The sequence below is a fragment of the Phoenix dactylifera genome, chromosome 18 (genome assembly GCF_051530095.1).
Source record: "Phoenix dactylifera cultivar Ajwa chromosome 18, Ajwa_hap1_PhDact_Kaust_v1.1, whole genome shotgun sequence".
Lineage (NCBI taxonomy): Eukaryota > Viridiplantae > Streptophyta > Magnoliopsida > Arecales > Arecaceae > Phoenix > Phoenix dactylifera.
Genome location: NC_143207.1, coordinates 12,315,607 through 12,331,101, shown reverse-complemented (window position 1 = coordinate 12,331,101; position 15,495 = coordinate 12,315,607). Strand labels below are relative to the sequence as shown.

Below are 15,495 nucleotides of genomic sequence, written 5' to 3'. Positions count from 1 at the left end.
CAGTCTGGGCCTTGACTCCGGACAAGGCTCCTGGACCTGATGGTTTTTCCCCTTTCTTCTTTCGGCAGTATTGGAGTATTATCCGATTTGCGGTGGTGGAGGCTATTCAGTGCTTCTTTACCCAGGCAGCCATGCTTGTGGGCTGGAAGGCCACATTCATTACGCTTATTCCTAAGCGTCAGAATGCGACTGAACCTTGTCACTTTCGTCCTATTAGCTTGTGCACAACCTTATACAAGGTTGTGGCTAGAATCATGGTGGGTAGAATGAAGCCCTTCTTACCGGGCATCATTAGCCAGGAGCAAGGGGCCTTTGTGGCCGGCAGAAATATTTCTCACAATGTTATGTTGGCTCAGAAAATGTTTCGGGATCTTCGGCGAGCTTCGAAGCAGCATAGCCTAATGGCAGTCAAGTTGGATATGGAGCGGGCTTATGACAGGATCAGGTGGAGTTTTCTTCAGCGGGCTTTGGAGGCTTTCGGCTTCCCGAGGCAGTGGATTGATTGGGTGATGGGGTGCGTCCGTGGGCCAAAATTTTCTATCTTGGTCAACGGCACACCATCATCCTTCTTTGAGTCGACCTTAGGATTACGACAGGGATGCCCCTTATCCCCTTATCTGTTTATTATCTGTGCTGATATTTTGTCTCGATCCTTGGAGAGGGTGTGCGCCAGCCGGGAGCTGGAGGCTTATACCCCAGCCCCGGGGGCTCGACCTATCTCCCATTTACTTTTTGCTGATGATTGTCTTCTTTTGACCAGGGCACGGACTTCGGACGCTCGGGTTCTCCGCAGGGTGGTGGCAGACTATTGCGCGGCGTCCGGCCAGAGAGTGAACTTGCTGAAGTCCACCATCTCCTTCAGCCCCAGCACGGAGAGCAGAGCCAGACAGGAGATCAGAGGGATTCTACAGATACCAGAGCAGGTGGGGGCGCTCACCTATCTAGGTGTTCCCATTACTGGCCGCAGGCTACGGGTGGCGGAGTGCTCCGGTTTGGCGCAGCGAGTCTAGAGCAGGTTTGTAATAACCCCAAATTTTTTTTTATATATATAAAAAGGGATAGAATAGTCCTTTAAAATTGATATAAGGGGTAAAATTGGAAGGAATCAAAAGATAATGGCATAGTTGTAGATGCATTGAAGTGGTAAGGGTAAAATTGGAAGGAATCAAAAGTTAATGGCATAACGGTAGATATGTTGAAGTGTTAGGGGCAAAATGGGAATTTAATAATATTAAACAAAGGGTGAATAGTGTTTTGATGTGATTTAATTGGAGGGTTTGAGCTGGTGAAACCGAGAGAAAGAGGGAGGGGGTTCTCAGACGACACAGAGAGAAAGAAAAAGAGAAGAAGAAGAAGGAAAGGAAGAAAGGAAGAGGAAAGGAAAGGAAGAAAGAAAGAGGAAGGAGATCCCGGTTGCACTTCTAGCTGAAGGGAAAAACGTAGATCTCCTTCCCCTCTACGCAAGGACCTCGATTTCCAAAAAGAAAAAGGTAAATATCCGTCCCTATCTAGTCTTTTGGTGACATTAGGCTATACAAAGGGTGGATATAGTCTAGAGGGGTCGGATAAGGGTTGTAGAGGTGGTTAAAAGAGGAAGAATCGGATTTCGACAAATTTTTCCGGTATTACGGAAAAACTGTGTCGAAGTCTCAACTTCGGCGAATTATTTCGGGGGTCAAACGGCCTCCGATAGTGATGCATATTACTATTCTGGAATCCTCTATGAGTGTAGAATGTTAGGTAAAAATTTCATCAAATTTGAAGTCTGAAAAGTGGATCAAACCCGGGATGAAGTAACCGGCTGTCGGTCCGGGTTACTGTTTATCCGGGTGGAAAATAAGGGATTTCATGCTATAATAGAGTATTAAGCCTAGATCAAGCAAAAAGGGACCTTGTACTCGTGCAAGGGAGTCCCTAATACACATAAATGATGAGTTAATTAATAGAAAAAGAAAAAGAGAAAGAAAAGAAAAGATTTAGGGAACGGGGGAGTTGAATCAATTAAAGTTCCCTATATTATAATTGGCACGTAGATTATGACCTTGATACAAGACTAAATGTATTGTAAATGCATGTCACAGTTGGGCAAGAAGCTAGGGAACAAGAGGAAGAAGTTCCCCACTGCCTGCTGTAGATTTTTGGAGGCATATCAGGGCTGTGCCAGATTGACAGGTGAGTGGGAGTCATGTACTTTGCACCATGAGCATCCTTAATTCATTTTCATGAATGTCGCCAAGTGTGAATTGATTCCACTTGAGCATATTGATTGATATTGTAGTAGATTCCTCTATAATTTTGTTTCTCCATACTTGATTATCTTGTGCACGCATTTGAGGGAACATTGAGAGAAATTACGAGGGGTTGATGAGTAATCAAATTGATTCCGAATTGTGAAATGATTTCTTTTGTAAATTGATTTCATTTCCTCTATTTTAAAGACTTGTGAGTCGTAGCTTGATTATACTCCTTTATGAGTAATGAAATTGGATCTGAATTGTGAAATGATTTCTTTTGTAAATTGATTTCATTTCCTCTATTTCAAAGACTTGTACAGCCCTTCTCATGGTATATTGAGTTGCATTGTACTCCCGTGATTCCTCACTCCCAACCCTGATGTTAGTTTATGATTGGGTCATGATCGAGTGAGTGGTAATCTTGATTATACTCCTTTTTAGTAGAGTATTGGGAGGGTGCATTATGGCATTTATGCATGGCTTGGCAGTATCTGCAGGACACCTATAGTCGATGGGGGTTGAACATCGGCCTTTGTGCACATAGTAGCCTTCTGGGTGGGCGGAGCCCAGTCCCTTCCTAGGGGGGGACACGGCCCTAGGCGTAGGATCGGCCGGTCCTACGACTTATATTCTGCTTGCCGCCGGGCATAGTAAGACCCCGCGAGGTGCAGTATGGCTTTCCGCGGATGTAGAATTCCCGCTTGGTGCCGTTTAGTATGTAGATGTGAGATGGATTTCTGTTCTGGATACTGGCCAGCATTTACATGATCAGTGTGGTATCTTATCCTGCATATGCATGTGACAGTGGGGAGTTGTTGCTGGTTCGCCTGGGGCGTAAAACCCACCTCCCGATAGCTGTTTAGCATTTACATTATCGATATGGTGTCTTATCCTGCATATGCATGTGACAGTGGGGAGTTGTTGCTGGTTCGCCTAGGGCGTAAAACCCACCTCCCGACAGTTGTCTAGTGATGATTTACATATTGGTGTGGTGTCATATTCGATATATGCATATGGCAGTAGGGAGTTGTTGCTGGTTCGCCTGGGGCGTAAAACCCACCTCCCGATAGCTGTCTAGTGATGATTTCAGCATATTGACACCTGATTTGTATGTTCCAGCATTATGATCTGTTGAGCATATTCATGAGTAGCATATATGTTTACTTGATTATTCCATATATGCTTCAGATGAGTTGATATTGATTGTGGTGATATTGATGATTTACTCCATATTCTCTATGTTGAGATCATGTTCATCTTGTTATTGATCTTGAGATTTCATCTCGAGCCATGATTATATTCTGTCTCATGTGCATAGTACTCTCTACTCCACTCACTGAGTATTTATATACTCACTCCTCAGTTTGGTGTTTTTGATTGCAGGGCAGGTATTGTATAGAGAGGAGCAGGATTAGTGGTTGCCTGCTAGCTGTGCCGCTCCATAGTATAGTATAATGTAGATAGAGGTTTATACCTTTTGGTGTATTATAAACCTTCTATTGTATATAGTGCATAGTTACAGTCATAGATCCTGTTGTGGATATGGGTTTGACCATGGATAGAATGGGAACCAGATTTTTATACAGTTGAGTTATATGCCTGTGATGATGTATTGATATATATTGTCCAGGTTCGTTATGTGACAGGTTATGTGATTGCTGCTCTGACAGGTAGCGTTTTGTATGTAATGAGATAATCCTGACAGGTCACCATAGGAAAGGTGATCATTTTGTGCATGCATCATGCCAAAATTTTCAGAATTTATTGATGATTAATAGGTAGTAGGGTTCTACGTGGTGGCTGGTGGCCTTATGCCTACCCGCACCCTAGGACCGTCGCGGCGGCCCGCCGGGAACGGGGCGGGGGTCGTGACAGAGGTGGTATCAGAGCAAAGGTTAAACAAGAGTCCTGTCAGAGCAATAGGATGAGTCAGGATTAAGTATAGGATTATACTATGGAGCATAGGATTTTTCTGTATGTTATTTTATGAGTCATTTACAACTCAGTAAAATATATCATGACTCAGTGTGTAACGACCATCCTCTCTTTTTGACTTTTTTAGAGAGATATAAAGAATACCTCCAAGGAGAGGACCTGCTCGTCCTGGAAAGAGGATGGAGCCAGATATAGCATTGGATGCGGGTTCCGCACATGTCGAGCCCTAAAGAGAAAAACCTCCTCCTGCTGATAGACGGAGGGTTGATGATCAAGGAGATGTAGGAAGTAGAGATGCATTGATGGAACAGTTACTGGCGGAGAATCAGGCTCTGAGGGAGCAGATTGCTCGGGGGAAATCTTCTGCCCCGTCAGTAGTATCCATTCCACCTCCTGTACCTGTGCCAGGAAGTTTGGCCAGGCGAGCTCTAGATGATGAGGGAATTACTGTACAGAAATTTCTGAGGCTCAGAACCCCAGAGTTTAAGGGGGAAGAAGGTGAAGATCCTCAGAGATTCCTGGAGGAGACTGAAAAGATGATACGGAGACTGCCCTGTTCTGATACAAGGGCAATAGAACTTGTAGGGCTCACAATGAAAGAAGATGCCTGGGGCTGGTACCAGAGACAAGTGGAGGACAAATTGTACAGTAGGAATCCTCCAACCTGGGAAGAGTTCAGGCAAGCAGTGATGGATGAGTTTTTGTCTCCGGTTGAGAGGCAGAATCGGGCTCTTCAGTTTGAGAGGCTGAAGCAGATGCCCGGAATGAGCGTATCTGAGTACGCTCGTGAGTTCACTAGATTGGGGAAGTATGCTCCTTACATCATCCCCACTGAAGCTGCCAGGATAGAAAGATTCAGGCGGGGTCTGATTTCCCCGCTTTATAATGCAGTACTGGCAGTAGAGGTCCCCACCTTATCTAGGCTGATTGATAAAGCAAAACAGTGGGAGACCAGAAACAAAGAGGAAAGAGCTGAAAGAGAACAGAGGAAAATGAGTGTGGGGAAGGAGCAAAACAGTAGAGGTAGATCTGAGGGAGTAGATCTCTCGGAGGGCCCGACGGAGCAGTCTGTACGCTCAGCTCCACCTGCCCCACGTAAGAGGAAATGGAGGGAAAGAGGTCAATCACAAGATACTTTTCTACCATCAGTACCTCGTCCTCCAGTCACTATGGCCAGAACTGAATCTAGGTTCCAATCATGGCCAGTATGTGGCATATGTGGGAAGCAGCACCCTGGCAGATGTAGAATGGGTCAGGGAGTGTGCTACAGATGTGGACAGCCGGGTCATTTTGTCAGAGAATGCCCGCAGGGTGCCACCCAGCAGTTTGTGCCTTTGGCATCCTATCCTTCTGTGCAGATGGACAGGCCTAGTAGTAGGGAGCCTGTAGGCAGAGGTAGAGGTCAAGCACAAACATCACAGCAGAGTGCTGGACCATCTCAACTGTCAGCTCCAGTAGGCAGAGGGCAAGGAAGGGTGTTCACGGTAAATCCACAGGAGGCACAGACATCGAATGCAGCTATGACAGGTAATTTACTCTTTTAAATTCGAGGACGAATTTTATATAAGGGGGGGAGGATGTAATAACCCCAAATTTTTTTTTTATATATAAAAAGGGATAGAATAGTCCTTTAAAATTGATATAAGGGGTAAAATTGGAAGGAATCAAAAGATAATGGCATAGTTGTAGATGCATTGAAGTGGTAAGGGTAAAATTGGAAGGAATCAAAAGTTAATGGCATAACGGTAGATATGTTGAAGTGTTAGGGGCAAAATGGGAATTTAATAATATTAAACAAAGGGTGAATAGTGTTTTGATGTGATTTAATTGGAGGGTTTGAGCTGGTGAAACCGAGAGAAAGAGGGAGGGGGTTCTCAGACGACACAGAGAGAAAGAAAAAGAGAAGAAGAAGAAGGAAAGGAAGAAAGGAAGAGGAAAGGAAAGGAAGAAAGAAAGAGGAAGGAGATCCCGGTTGCACTTCTAGCTGAAGGGAAAAACGTAGATCTCCTTCCCCTCTACGCAAGGACCTCGATTTCCAAAAAGAAAAAGGTAAATATCCGTCCCTATCTAGTCTTTTGGTGACATTAGGCTATACAAAGGGTGGATATAGTCTAGAGGGGTCGGATAAGGGTTGTAGAGGTGGTTAAAAGAGGAAGAATCGGATTTCGACAAATTTTTCCGGTATTACGGAAAAACTGTGTCGAAGTCTCAACTTCGGCGAATTATTTCGGGGGTCAAACGGCCTCCGATAGTGATGCATATTACTATTCTGGAATCCTCTATGAGTGTAGAATGTTAGGTAAAAATTTCATCAAATTTGAAGTCTGAAAAGTGGATCAAACCCGGGATGAAGTAACCGGCTGTCGGTCCGGGTTACTGTTTATCCGGGTGGAAAATAAGGGATTTCATGCTATAATAGAGTATTAAGCCTAGATCAAGCAAAAAGGGACCTTGTACTCGTGCAAGGGAGTCCCTAATACACATAAATGATGAGTTAATTAATAGAAAAAGAAAAAGAGAAAGAAAAGAAAAGATTTAGGGAACGGGGGAGTTGAATCAATTAAAGTTCCCTATATTATAATTGGCACGTAGATTATGACCTTGATACAAGACTAAATGTATTGTAAATGCATGTCACAGTTGGGCAAGAAGCTAGGGAACAAGAGGAAGAAGTTCCCCACTGCCTGCTGTAGATTTTTGGAGGCATATCAGGGCTGTGCCAGATTGACAGGTGAGTGGGAGTCATGTACTTTGCACCATGAGCATCCTTAATTCATTTTCATGAATGTCGCCAAGTGTGAATTGATTCCACTTGAGCATATTGATTGATATTGTAGTAGATTCCTCTATAATTTTGTTTCTCCATACTTGATTATCTTGTGCACGCATTTGAGGGAACATTGAGAGAAATTACGAGGGGTTGATGAGTAATCAAATTGATTCCGAATTGTGAAATGATTTCTTTTGTAAATTGATTTCATTTCCTCTATTTTAAAGACTTGTGAGTCGTAGCTTGATTATACTCCTTTATGAGTAATGAAATTGGATCTGAATTGTGAAATGATTTCTTTTGTAAATTGATTTCATTTCCTCTATTTCAAAGACTTGTACAGCCCTTCTCATGGTATATTGAGTTGCATTGTACTCCCGTGATTCCTCACTCCCAACCCTGATGTTAGTTTATGATTGGGTCATGATCGAGTGAGTGGTAATCTTGATTATACTCCTTTTTAGTAGAGTATTGGGAGGGTGCATTATGGCATTTATGCATGGCTTGGCAGTATCTGCAGGACACCTATAGTCGATGGGGGTTGAACATCGGCCTTTGTGCACATAGTAGCCTTCTGGGTGGGCGGAGCCCAGTCCCTTCCTAGGGGGGGACACGGCCCTAGGCGTAGGATCGGCCGGTCCTACGACTTATATTCTGCTTGCCGCCGGGCATAGTAAGACCCCGCGAGGTGCAGTATGGCTTTCCGCGGATGTAGAATTCCCGCGAGGTGCCGTTTAGTATGTAGATGTGAGATGGATTTCTGTTCTGGATACTGGCCAGCATTTACATGATCAGTGTGGTATCTTATCCTGCATATGCATGTGACAGTGGGGAGTTGTTGCTGGTTCGCCTGGGGCGTAAAACCCACCTCCCGATAGCTGTTTAGCATTTACATTATCGATATGGTGTCTTATCCTGCATATGCATGTGACAGTGGGGAGTTGTTGCTGGTTCGCCTAGGGCGTAAAACCCACCTCCCGACAGTTGTCTAGTGATGATTTACATATTGGTGTGGTGTCATATTCGATATATGCATATGGCAGTAGGGAGTTGTTGCTGGTTCGCCTGGGGCGTAAAACCCACCTCCCGATAGCTGTCTAGTGATGATTTCAGCATATTGACACCTGATTTGTATGTTCCAGCATTATGATCTGTTGAGCATATTCATGAGTAGCATATATGTTTACTTGATTATTCCATATATGCTTCAGATGAGTTGATATTGATTGTGGTGATATTGATGATTTACTCCATATTCTCTATGTTGAGATCATGTTCATCTTGTTATTGATCTTGAGATTTCATCTCGAGCCATGATTATATTCTGTCTCATGTGCATAGTACTCTCTACTCCACTCACTGAGTATTTATATACTCACTCCTCAGTTTGGTGTTTTTGATTGCAGGGCAGGTATTGTATAGAGAGGAGCAGGATTAGTGGTTGCCTGCTAGCTGTGCCGCTCCATAGTATAGTATAATGTAGATAGAGGTTTATACCTTTTGGTGTATTATAAACCTTCTATTGTATATAGTGCATAGTTACAGTCATAGATCCTGTTGTGGATATGGGTTTGACCATGGATAGAATGGGAACCAGATTTTTATACAGTTGAGTTATATGCCTGTGATGATGTATTGATATATATTGTCCAGGTTCGTTATGTGACAGGTTATGTGATTGCTGCTCTGACAGGTAGCGTTTTGTATGTAATGAGATAATCCTGACAGGTCACCATAGGAAAGGTGATCATTTTGTGCATGCATCATGCCAAAATTTTCAGAATTTATTGATGATTAATAGGTAGTAGGGTTCTACGTGGTGGCTGGTGGCCTTATGCCTACCCGCACCCTAGGACCGTCGCGGCGGCCCGCCGGGAACGGGGCGGGGGTCGTGACAAGGTTGGAGGGATGGAGGGCGTCCTCTTTATCTATGATGGGGAGAGTGACACTGGTTAGAGCGGTGCTGGGATCCATACCGGTGTACCTTATGGCCAACACAGTGGTTCCGAAGACGATTCTGTTGAGGATCGAGCGCCTCCTTCGGAGCTTCCTGTGGGGGTCATACGGTGGAGGTCACGGAGTGCACCTGGTGGCATGGGAGCAGGTGTGCCTTCCTATCGGCGAGGGTGATTTGGGGGTGCAGTCCCTTGTAGTGAGGCGCGAGGCGCTCCTTGCTCGGCACGCGGCTCGGTTCTGGCTAGAGCCTCATGGCCTCTGGAGCCAGGTGATGGCAGCCAGATATGGCCGGAGGGTTTCAGTGGCAGCGGGGGGAGGGGGGCGCCGAGTCTCCTTCATATGGCGTGAGATCAGGAGGTACATGCCATCTGTTTTGGCGCATACCAGATTTTTGATGGGAGACAGCCGGAGTATCGATGTGACCGGCGACTCATGGGTGGACTCCCTTCCCCTGAGTTGCTGGCCGACTATGGTTCACACTGAGGCAGTGGAGGGGCTACGGGTGTGTGACCTACTAGTCCCTGGAGGGGCAGAGTGGGATGAGGCCAGACTCAGGTTGTTGTTTGGGGTCCACCTAGCTACGAGGATTCGGTCCCTCCCGTTACCCGGATGTGGGGGCCGGACATCAGGGTCTGGGGCACCTCGAGCCGGGCCAGTGTTAGATTAGGTGATCTTTCCCGCATTATTTCGGCGGGGCACGAGCCGGGGCCGGATTGTACCTGGACTTGGAGGTCGGGTCTTCACCCGAGGGTAGCCCTCTTCCTATGGAAGATATGTTGGGACCGCCTTCCGACGAGAGCCGAGTTGAGCAGGCGTGGCGGGGGGGTCTCGGCAGAGTGTGAGACGTGTGGAGCTGAGGAGTCAGTGGACCATGTGCTCTTCCAATGTACATGGGCGAGGGCGACATGGCAGTGGACTGGGCTCCAGCAGGGGGCGCGGAGTGCGCGACTATAGTTTCTCGGAGTGATACGACAGTGGTTAGCCAGTTCACAGACTCGCGATGAGGGTATCAGAGCGAGCTGCACAGCATACCAGATTTGGTTGGCTAGGAACGCTCGCATCTTTGGCGAGCGTAGGTTGTCACCGAGGTTTGTGACAGAGCTTGCTCGGGCACAGGCCACAGAGATCAGAGCCACCCTGGACAGACCTTTGACTGCTTGGGACACCTGGGGCTCCTCTTTTGCTTCGGCAGCTCCTCGGATGGTATTTTTCACCTGGGAGCCCCCACCCCCGAGCTTCCTCAAGGTCAACTTCGATGGGTCGGTTTTGGATGACGGCACTCGTGGCGGTGCAGGCTTTGTCATACGGGACCCGGACGCGAGGGCAGTAGCTGCTGGTGGCTGCCACTTGTTTGATACATCGGTCCCCGGAGCAGAGCTGCGTGCAGCCTGGGCAGGTCTTCGTCATGCACGGATTGTTTTGCGGGTCAGCTCGATTATGCTAGAGGGTGACTCGGCCACCGTCATCCAGTGGATTCAGAGGGGGCTGAGGGGTGGGGTCACAGACCACCCCTTGATCCGCGATATTGTGGCGATGATGAGAGATGGGATGGCCATCCAGGCCAAGCATGTATTTAGGGAGGCCAACGGGGCAGCCGATTGGGTAGCTGCCTTCGTGGCCCACCATTCAGGGTATGCCCTTTGGTCAGGAGAGGGAGAGTTGCCATTGGCACTCCGTGAGTTACTGTATTTTGACCTTATTGGGTGTATTCACACACGTACTGTATGAAGCACCCGTTCTAAGCAAAAAAAAAAAAAAAAAAAAAAAAAAAAAAAAAAAAAAGCTATGGATTCTACTTACTACAATGTTTGAATTTCGCATGGTTTGTTAGTTCACTCTAAAAAGGTTACATGCCAACATACATCATATAAGCTCCAAGTCTAATGCTAAAAGCAGGAGCAGGCCGAAGTGATGCTCAAAAGCTAGATTGGTCAGCCTTCTAGGCTAGTCCGTGGACCAAGCCCATTGCTAGATTAGGCTGGCCAATGGGCTAGACTTTACAACCCTAGTTGAAGATGTGTTAACCACAGATTATGTCTACAAGTCTTACATTATTAGAATAGGAGATAGATAACTGGTGGCAGATCTGGTAGTATTAGAATTGGGGGATTTAAATATTATACTAGGAATGGATTGATTAGCTGCTTACCATGCCTCATTTGATTGCCACAAGAAGATGATGAATTTTCATATTTCTAATTAGCCTGAGTATAGTTTTGTAGAAAGTGCAGGAACTGCCCCTCCACAAGTTGTATCAACCTTGCAGCCTCGACAAATGTTAAGAAAGGGTTGTACAGGGTATCTGGGTAATGTGAGGGATATGCAACAAGATGAACAAAAATTAGAAGATATCCATGTTATACGAGAGTTTCCTGACATTTTGTAGAGGACTTGTGAGAACCGCCACAAGATAGGGAGTTTGAATTTCCTATTAATACCAGGTACTTGGCCAAGCTCTAAAGCTCCATGCGGAATGGCTCCAATTGAGTTGAAGAAGTAGAAAGAGCAGCTCCAAGAATTACTAGACAAGAATTTCATTAGACCCAATGTATCACCTTGGGGAGCTCTAGTCCTATTTGTCAAGAAGAAAGATGGCAGCTTATGGTTGAATTGATTACATGGGGTTAAATAAGGTAAATATCAAAAATAAATATCCATTATATAATGATTTGTTTGATCAGTTATAGAGAGCACAAGTCATTTCCAAGATTGATCTCAGATCAGGTTACTACCAATTAAAAATCAAGATAGACTATGTGCCCAAAACTATATTTTGAACATGGTACGAACATTATTAATTTCTAGTTAATACCATTTGGATTAACCAATACACCAGTTACATTTATAGACTTGATGAATAGGGTGTTTAAACGTTTCTTAGATCAATTTGTGGTAGTGTTTATTGATGATATTTTAGTTTATTCCAGGAATAACGAGGAACATGAAGAGCATCTAAGTATATGTTTCAAATTCTAAGAGAGAAGAAATTTGCTAAATTAAGTAAATAAGAGTTTTGTTTAGACAGTACCTTTTCTTGATCATATGATATCTAAAAATGGATTTCCTGTGGATCCGACAAAAGTAGAAGCCATGGTGGGTTGGAGTAGACCGACCAGTGTGTCAAGATTTCCAGATTTGGCTAGATATTATAGAAGATTCATAGAAGGATTTGGCCATTGGTTCTTTCGTCTCTTCCTTATCTTTTACTCAAGTGGGGAAGTACAAGAAAAGGTCGAGTCTTCCTGCACTCATACATCCTGGTCATCCCCATTCCCTTTCCCCCGGGAGATCGGACGGCCTACTCCGCCTCACTACCCTGAAATAAGGAGTGGGGAGGCCATCTTTTTCTAAAGTTTTGAATGTCAAGATGGATCCCTTGTCTTAAAGGATCGAGAGCGTTTTTGGCATTTTGTGGGTGATTTTAGCCGCAGGCTGCCTGTTGCCATCGGCCACTGCTCGCGGTCCCCCGACCCAGACCCCGCCCGCAGATCATCTCTCTCCTTCTCTTACTTAGAGAAAGATTCTTTGTTCTCTCTCTCTCTCTTCTCTCTTTCCCACTGGTATCGCGTCAAAGCCTTACCTTCCTCCTCCTCCCCTTCTGTCCATCAAGAGCTCCAGAATTTGCAGAAAAGAAGGCAAAGATGGAGAGCCGCCTTCACCTCGGCTTTTACTTCAAGCCTACTGATCAAGAGGATACTGGTCTGCCTCTTTTGTCATGCTAATAGTCTGCCTTCTCCCGGGGAATTCCTCATAGAAGAAGACCTCAGGTGTTCTCGGATTGATCAACCTCCAGGTAATCCACTCAAATCTCGCGTTCACCCATATTCATTTGATTCACAATCACCTAATCCTTGTTTGATGTGCCTCATTTGAAGCTTCATAAAGACTGTGTGCTCTTTATTGTTGTTCTTCTAAGAAGATGGCCGGCATCCATGAAGCTTCATAAAGTCTGTGTGCGTGTATGCATGTGTATGTGTGTGTATATATATATATATATATATATATATATATATATATATATATATATATATATATATATATATATATATATATATATATATATATACGCGCGCACACATACAGATGCAAACATATGTACACACATACATACACATGTATGTATGTGTATGTGTATGTGTGCGTGTATGCCTGTGTGTATCAAACTTTCCATGAAAGACCACATGACCCATAATTAAAGCATTATCTTTTTTATGCTCAATTTTTTCTCATATTTTTAAATCTCTGGCTTATATACAAATCTCATAGATTGTATTTTCTTGTACGCAAAAGGTTATTATGTTCACAACTCCCACAGTTTGACAATATGCACAATATATCAGATTTTGATGATTTTAAATAATTTTCAAGATTCAACATCAGAGGCGAAGCTATTGTGCCTTGTTATAGCACGGCGGGCTTAGAAAATATGCAGTTTTGGTATCAAAAACAACTGAGGCACACAATATGTCAGAATTTCAACAATAACATTTTTCTTATCATTGTTTGCATTTTAAAATATCACCAGCACCCGACTGAAGCATTCCAACAGGTAACCCCTCTAGACCCAGTAAACTCGAACAGAGTCAAACAACCCTAACACTGTTGCTTGCTATTTTAGTTTCGTCTTTGTGATTGACTTCATCAAGGAAACCCAGAAAGCTTGCTCGGTGACAGAAGAAGAAACAAAGTACAGAAATCCCTCAGATGTAACTGAGTACCTTAATATTAAAACTGAAGCAATTTAACTTTTTTTTTCTACAGAAATAGTAGCAAGACCACTAATTCGAAGCAGGATTGCCAGAACTAAACAAACACAAAAGGATTATGCAGAATAAAATAATAAGCAGATAAAACTTCTCGAGAGAGTCGGACACACGTACATGTGATGAGCGCTGAAAGGAAGCTCGGCATCCCTCTCGCCGCCTCCTTAACATCTTCCAAACCAGCCCCAACTTTTCTACTCCCCATCCACCACCTTCATCACCTCACCACCACCGCCACCACACAATCAGACCAACAAAACCTCGATACCTCTCGGAAATACAAACCCAGATCCCAAACCAACCACACGAAACCCAGAACAAAACCTGAATCTAATCCGATCCGATCCGAGTTGAAGTCTTTCAAGAACGAACAAAGCACCCAAGAATCCGACCACCCGAAACAATCCAAACCACCAACCCCCTCCAATCCTTGGGATCGAAGCAAAACTGTAACGACCCCAACCGCTGCAACCCAGCCGACGGAGAACCGAGGAGGAAGCCGAGTTCCTAAACCTAATTCCGGCGCTGATCGATCCCCCGAGGCCGCGACCCGGCCCGTAAATTAATCCCCTGGAAGCTCGTTCTCTTGGAGCTCCGAGCGATCGATGGGGTCCGGATACCGCCGCTCCCACCCCTTCCCCATCTCTCTGTCTCTCTCTAATAAATTTCTTTCAATTGTTCATTCTGTAGAAAAAGAATTCCAACTTTCCACCAGCCTCGAATTCCGAATAATTTTTTAATCTGGGGAAGCGTGTGACCTTTCAACTATTCCAATCTCCACACGTCGTTTTCCCCTCCGGATAATTTTTTTTTATTATTTTCCACAGCTAGCAGATTCAACGCCGAAGGGTATGAGATGGAGTCGGCGCCTTGGAGATAGACGTCCCAGAGCCTGAGAAATTTGGAGTAGGTCACCTGATCATTTACCCCACTTGGCAGAATCGGCATAAAACTTAATTCATCGGCTCATAGTCTCCATACGGAGTCTTGGTACCGTTGAGGCGGAGATCTTATGGGCATATTTGGCTTATTATATATGATTAAAAAGAAATGCCTAACTGTTTGAGGGCAGAAAGTTACCTTCAAAGAGGGTGGTGGACAAAGCTATGCTTCATGCGAGGGAGATTACCACAGCTGCCGCTATGTTCTCTTTGGGATGGCCAGACATTTGGGATACTCTTTCTGCTGTCACAGCGCCCAAATTCATCCTTGTTTCTTGGATACCCCCATCCTTTCGTCAACTCAAAGTGAACTTGGACGGTATTATATCGGTGGAAGGGACATTTAAAGGTGTTGGGTTTGTGATCAGAGACCATTTCGGCAGGATGATTGCAGCTGGTGGCCGCCGCACGCCGGAACATACTGCAGTTAGGGCTGAGCTACGGGCAGCTTGAGAGGGTATCTCCTACACGAGGAGGGTACTTGGTGCTGAGTGTATATATCTAGAGGGGGCTCCTCTGTAGTGATCAACTGGGTTCGGAAAATGAACATATATGGTGATGGTCATCCTCTTATCCGAAATATTCGTAGATTGGCTCAGGAGTTGAGCTATTTTCGGGCATTACATGCATATTTACCGAGAGGCGAACAGCGCAGCAGACTGGGTCACCTCATTTATTGCTCGGCATTCCGGAGAGATCATCTGGACATCTGTAGAAGACATACTTTCTATCTTATACTTTTTATCTTTTTTGGTCTGGCTGGATGTACTCACGTTGGAGCTGTATGAAATGCCATTTTTAAAAATAAAATAAAATAAAATAAAATTGTGATAGAAAGAAGCGGGTCACAATCGCTACCATCTTTGTGGATAATTAAGGTTCTGCGACTACCGAGC

At 44.8% G+C, this 15,495-nt stretch overlaps 2 protein-coding genes across 2 annotated transcripts in view; one reads left to right on the top strand and one right to left on the bottom strand.

The window, feature by feature from the left end:
- Positions 1-14,592, bottom strand: part of LOC148699506 (uncharacterized) — a 28,044-nt gene extending 13,452 nt beyond the window's left edge. The window contains exon 1 of the mRNA XM_088714092.2: positions 13,776-14,592. The gene's annotated coding sequence lies outside the window, so the exon portion shown is untranslated. The remainder of the gene's footprint in view (positions 1-13,775) is intronic.
- On the top strand, positions 2,933-8,489 carry LOC149750934 (uncharacterized). Its single transcript, XM_089928366.1, has 2 exons — positions 2,933-6,218; positions 6,810-8,489. Exon 1 carries the CDS (start codon positions 4,472-4,474, stop codon positions 5,711-5,713), a length of 1,242 nt encoding a protein of 413 aa, XP_089784492.1. The 5' UTR covers positions 2,933-4,471; the 3' UTR covers positions 5,714-6,218; positions 6,810-8,489.
- Positions 14,593-15,495: the final 903 nt, after the last annotated feature.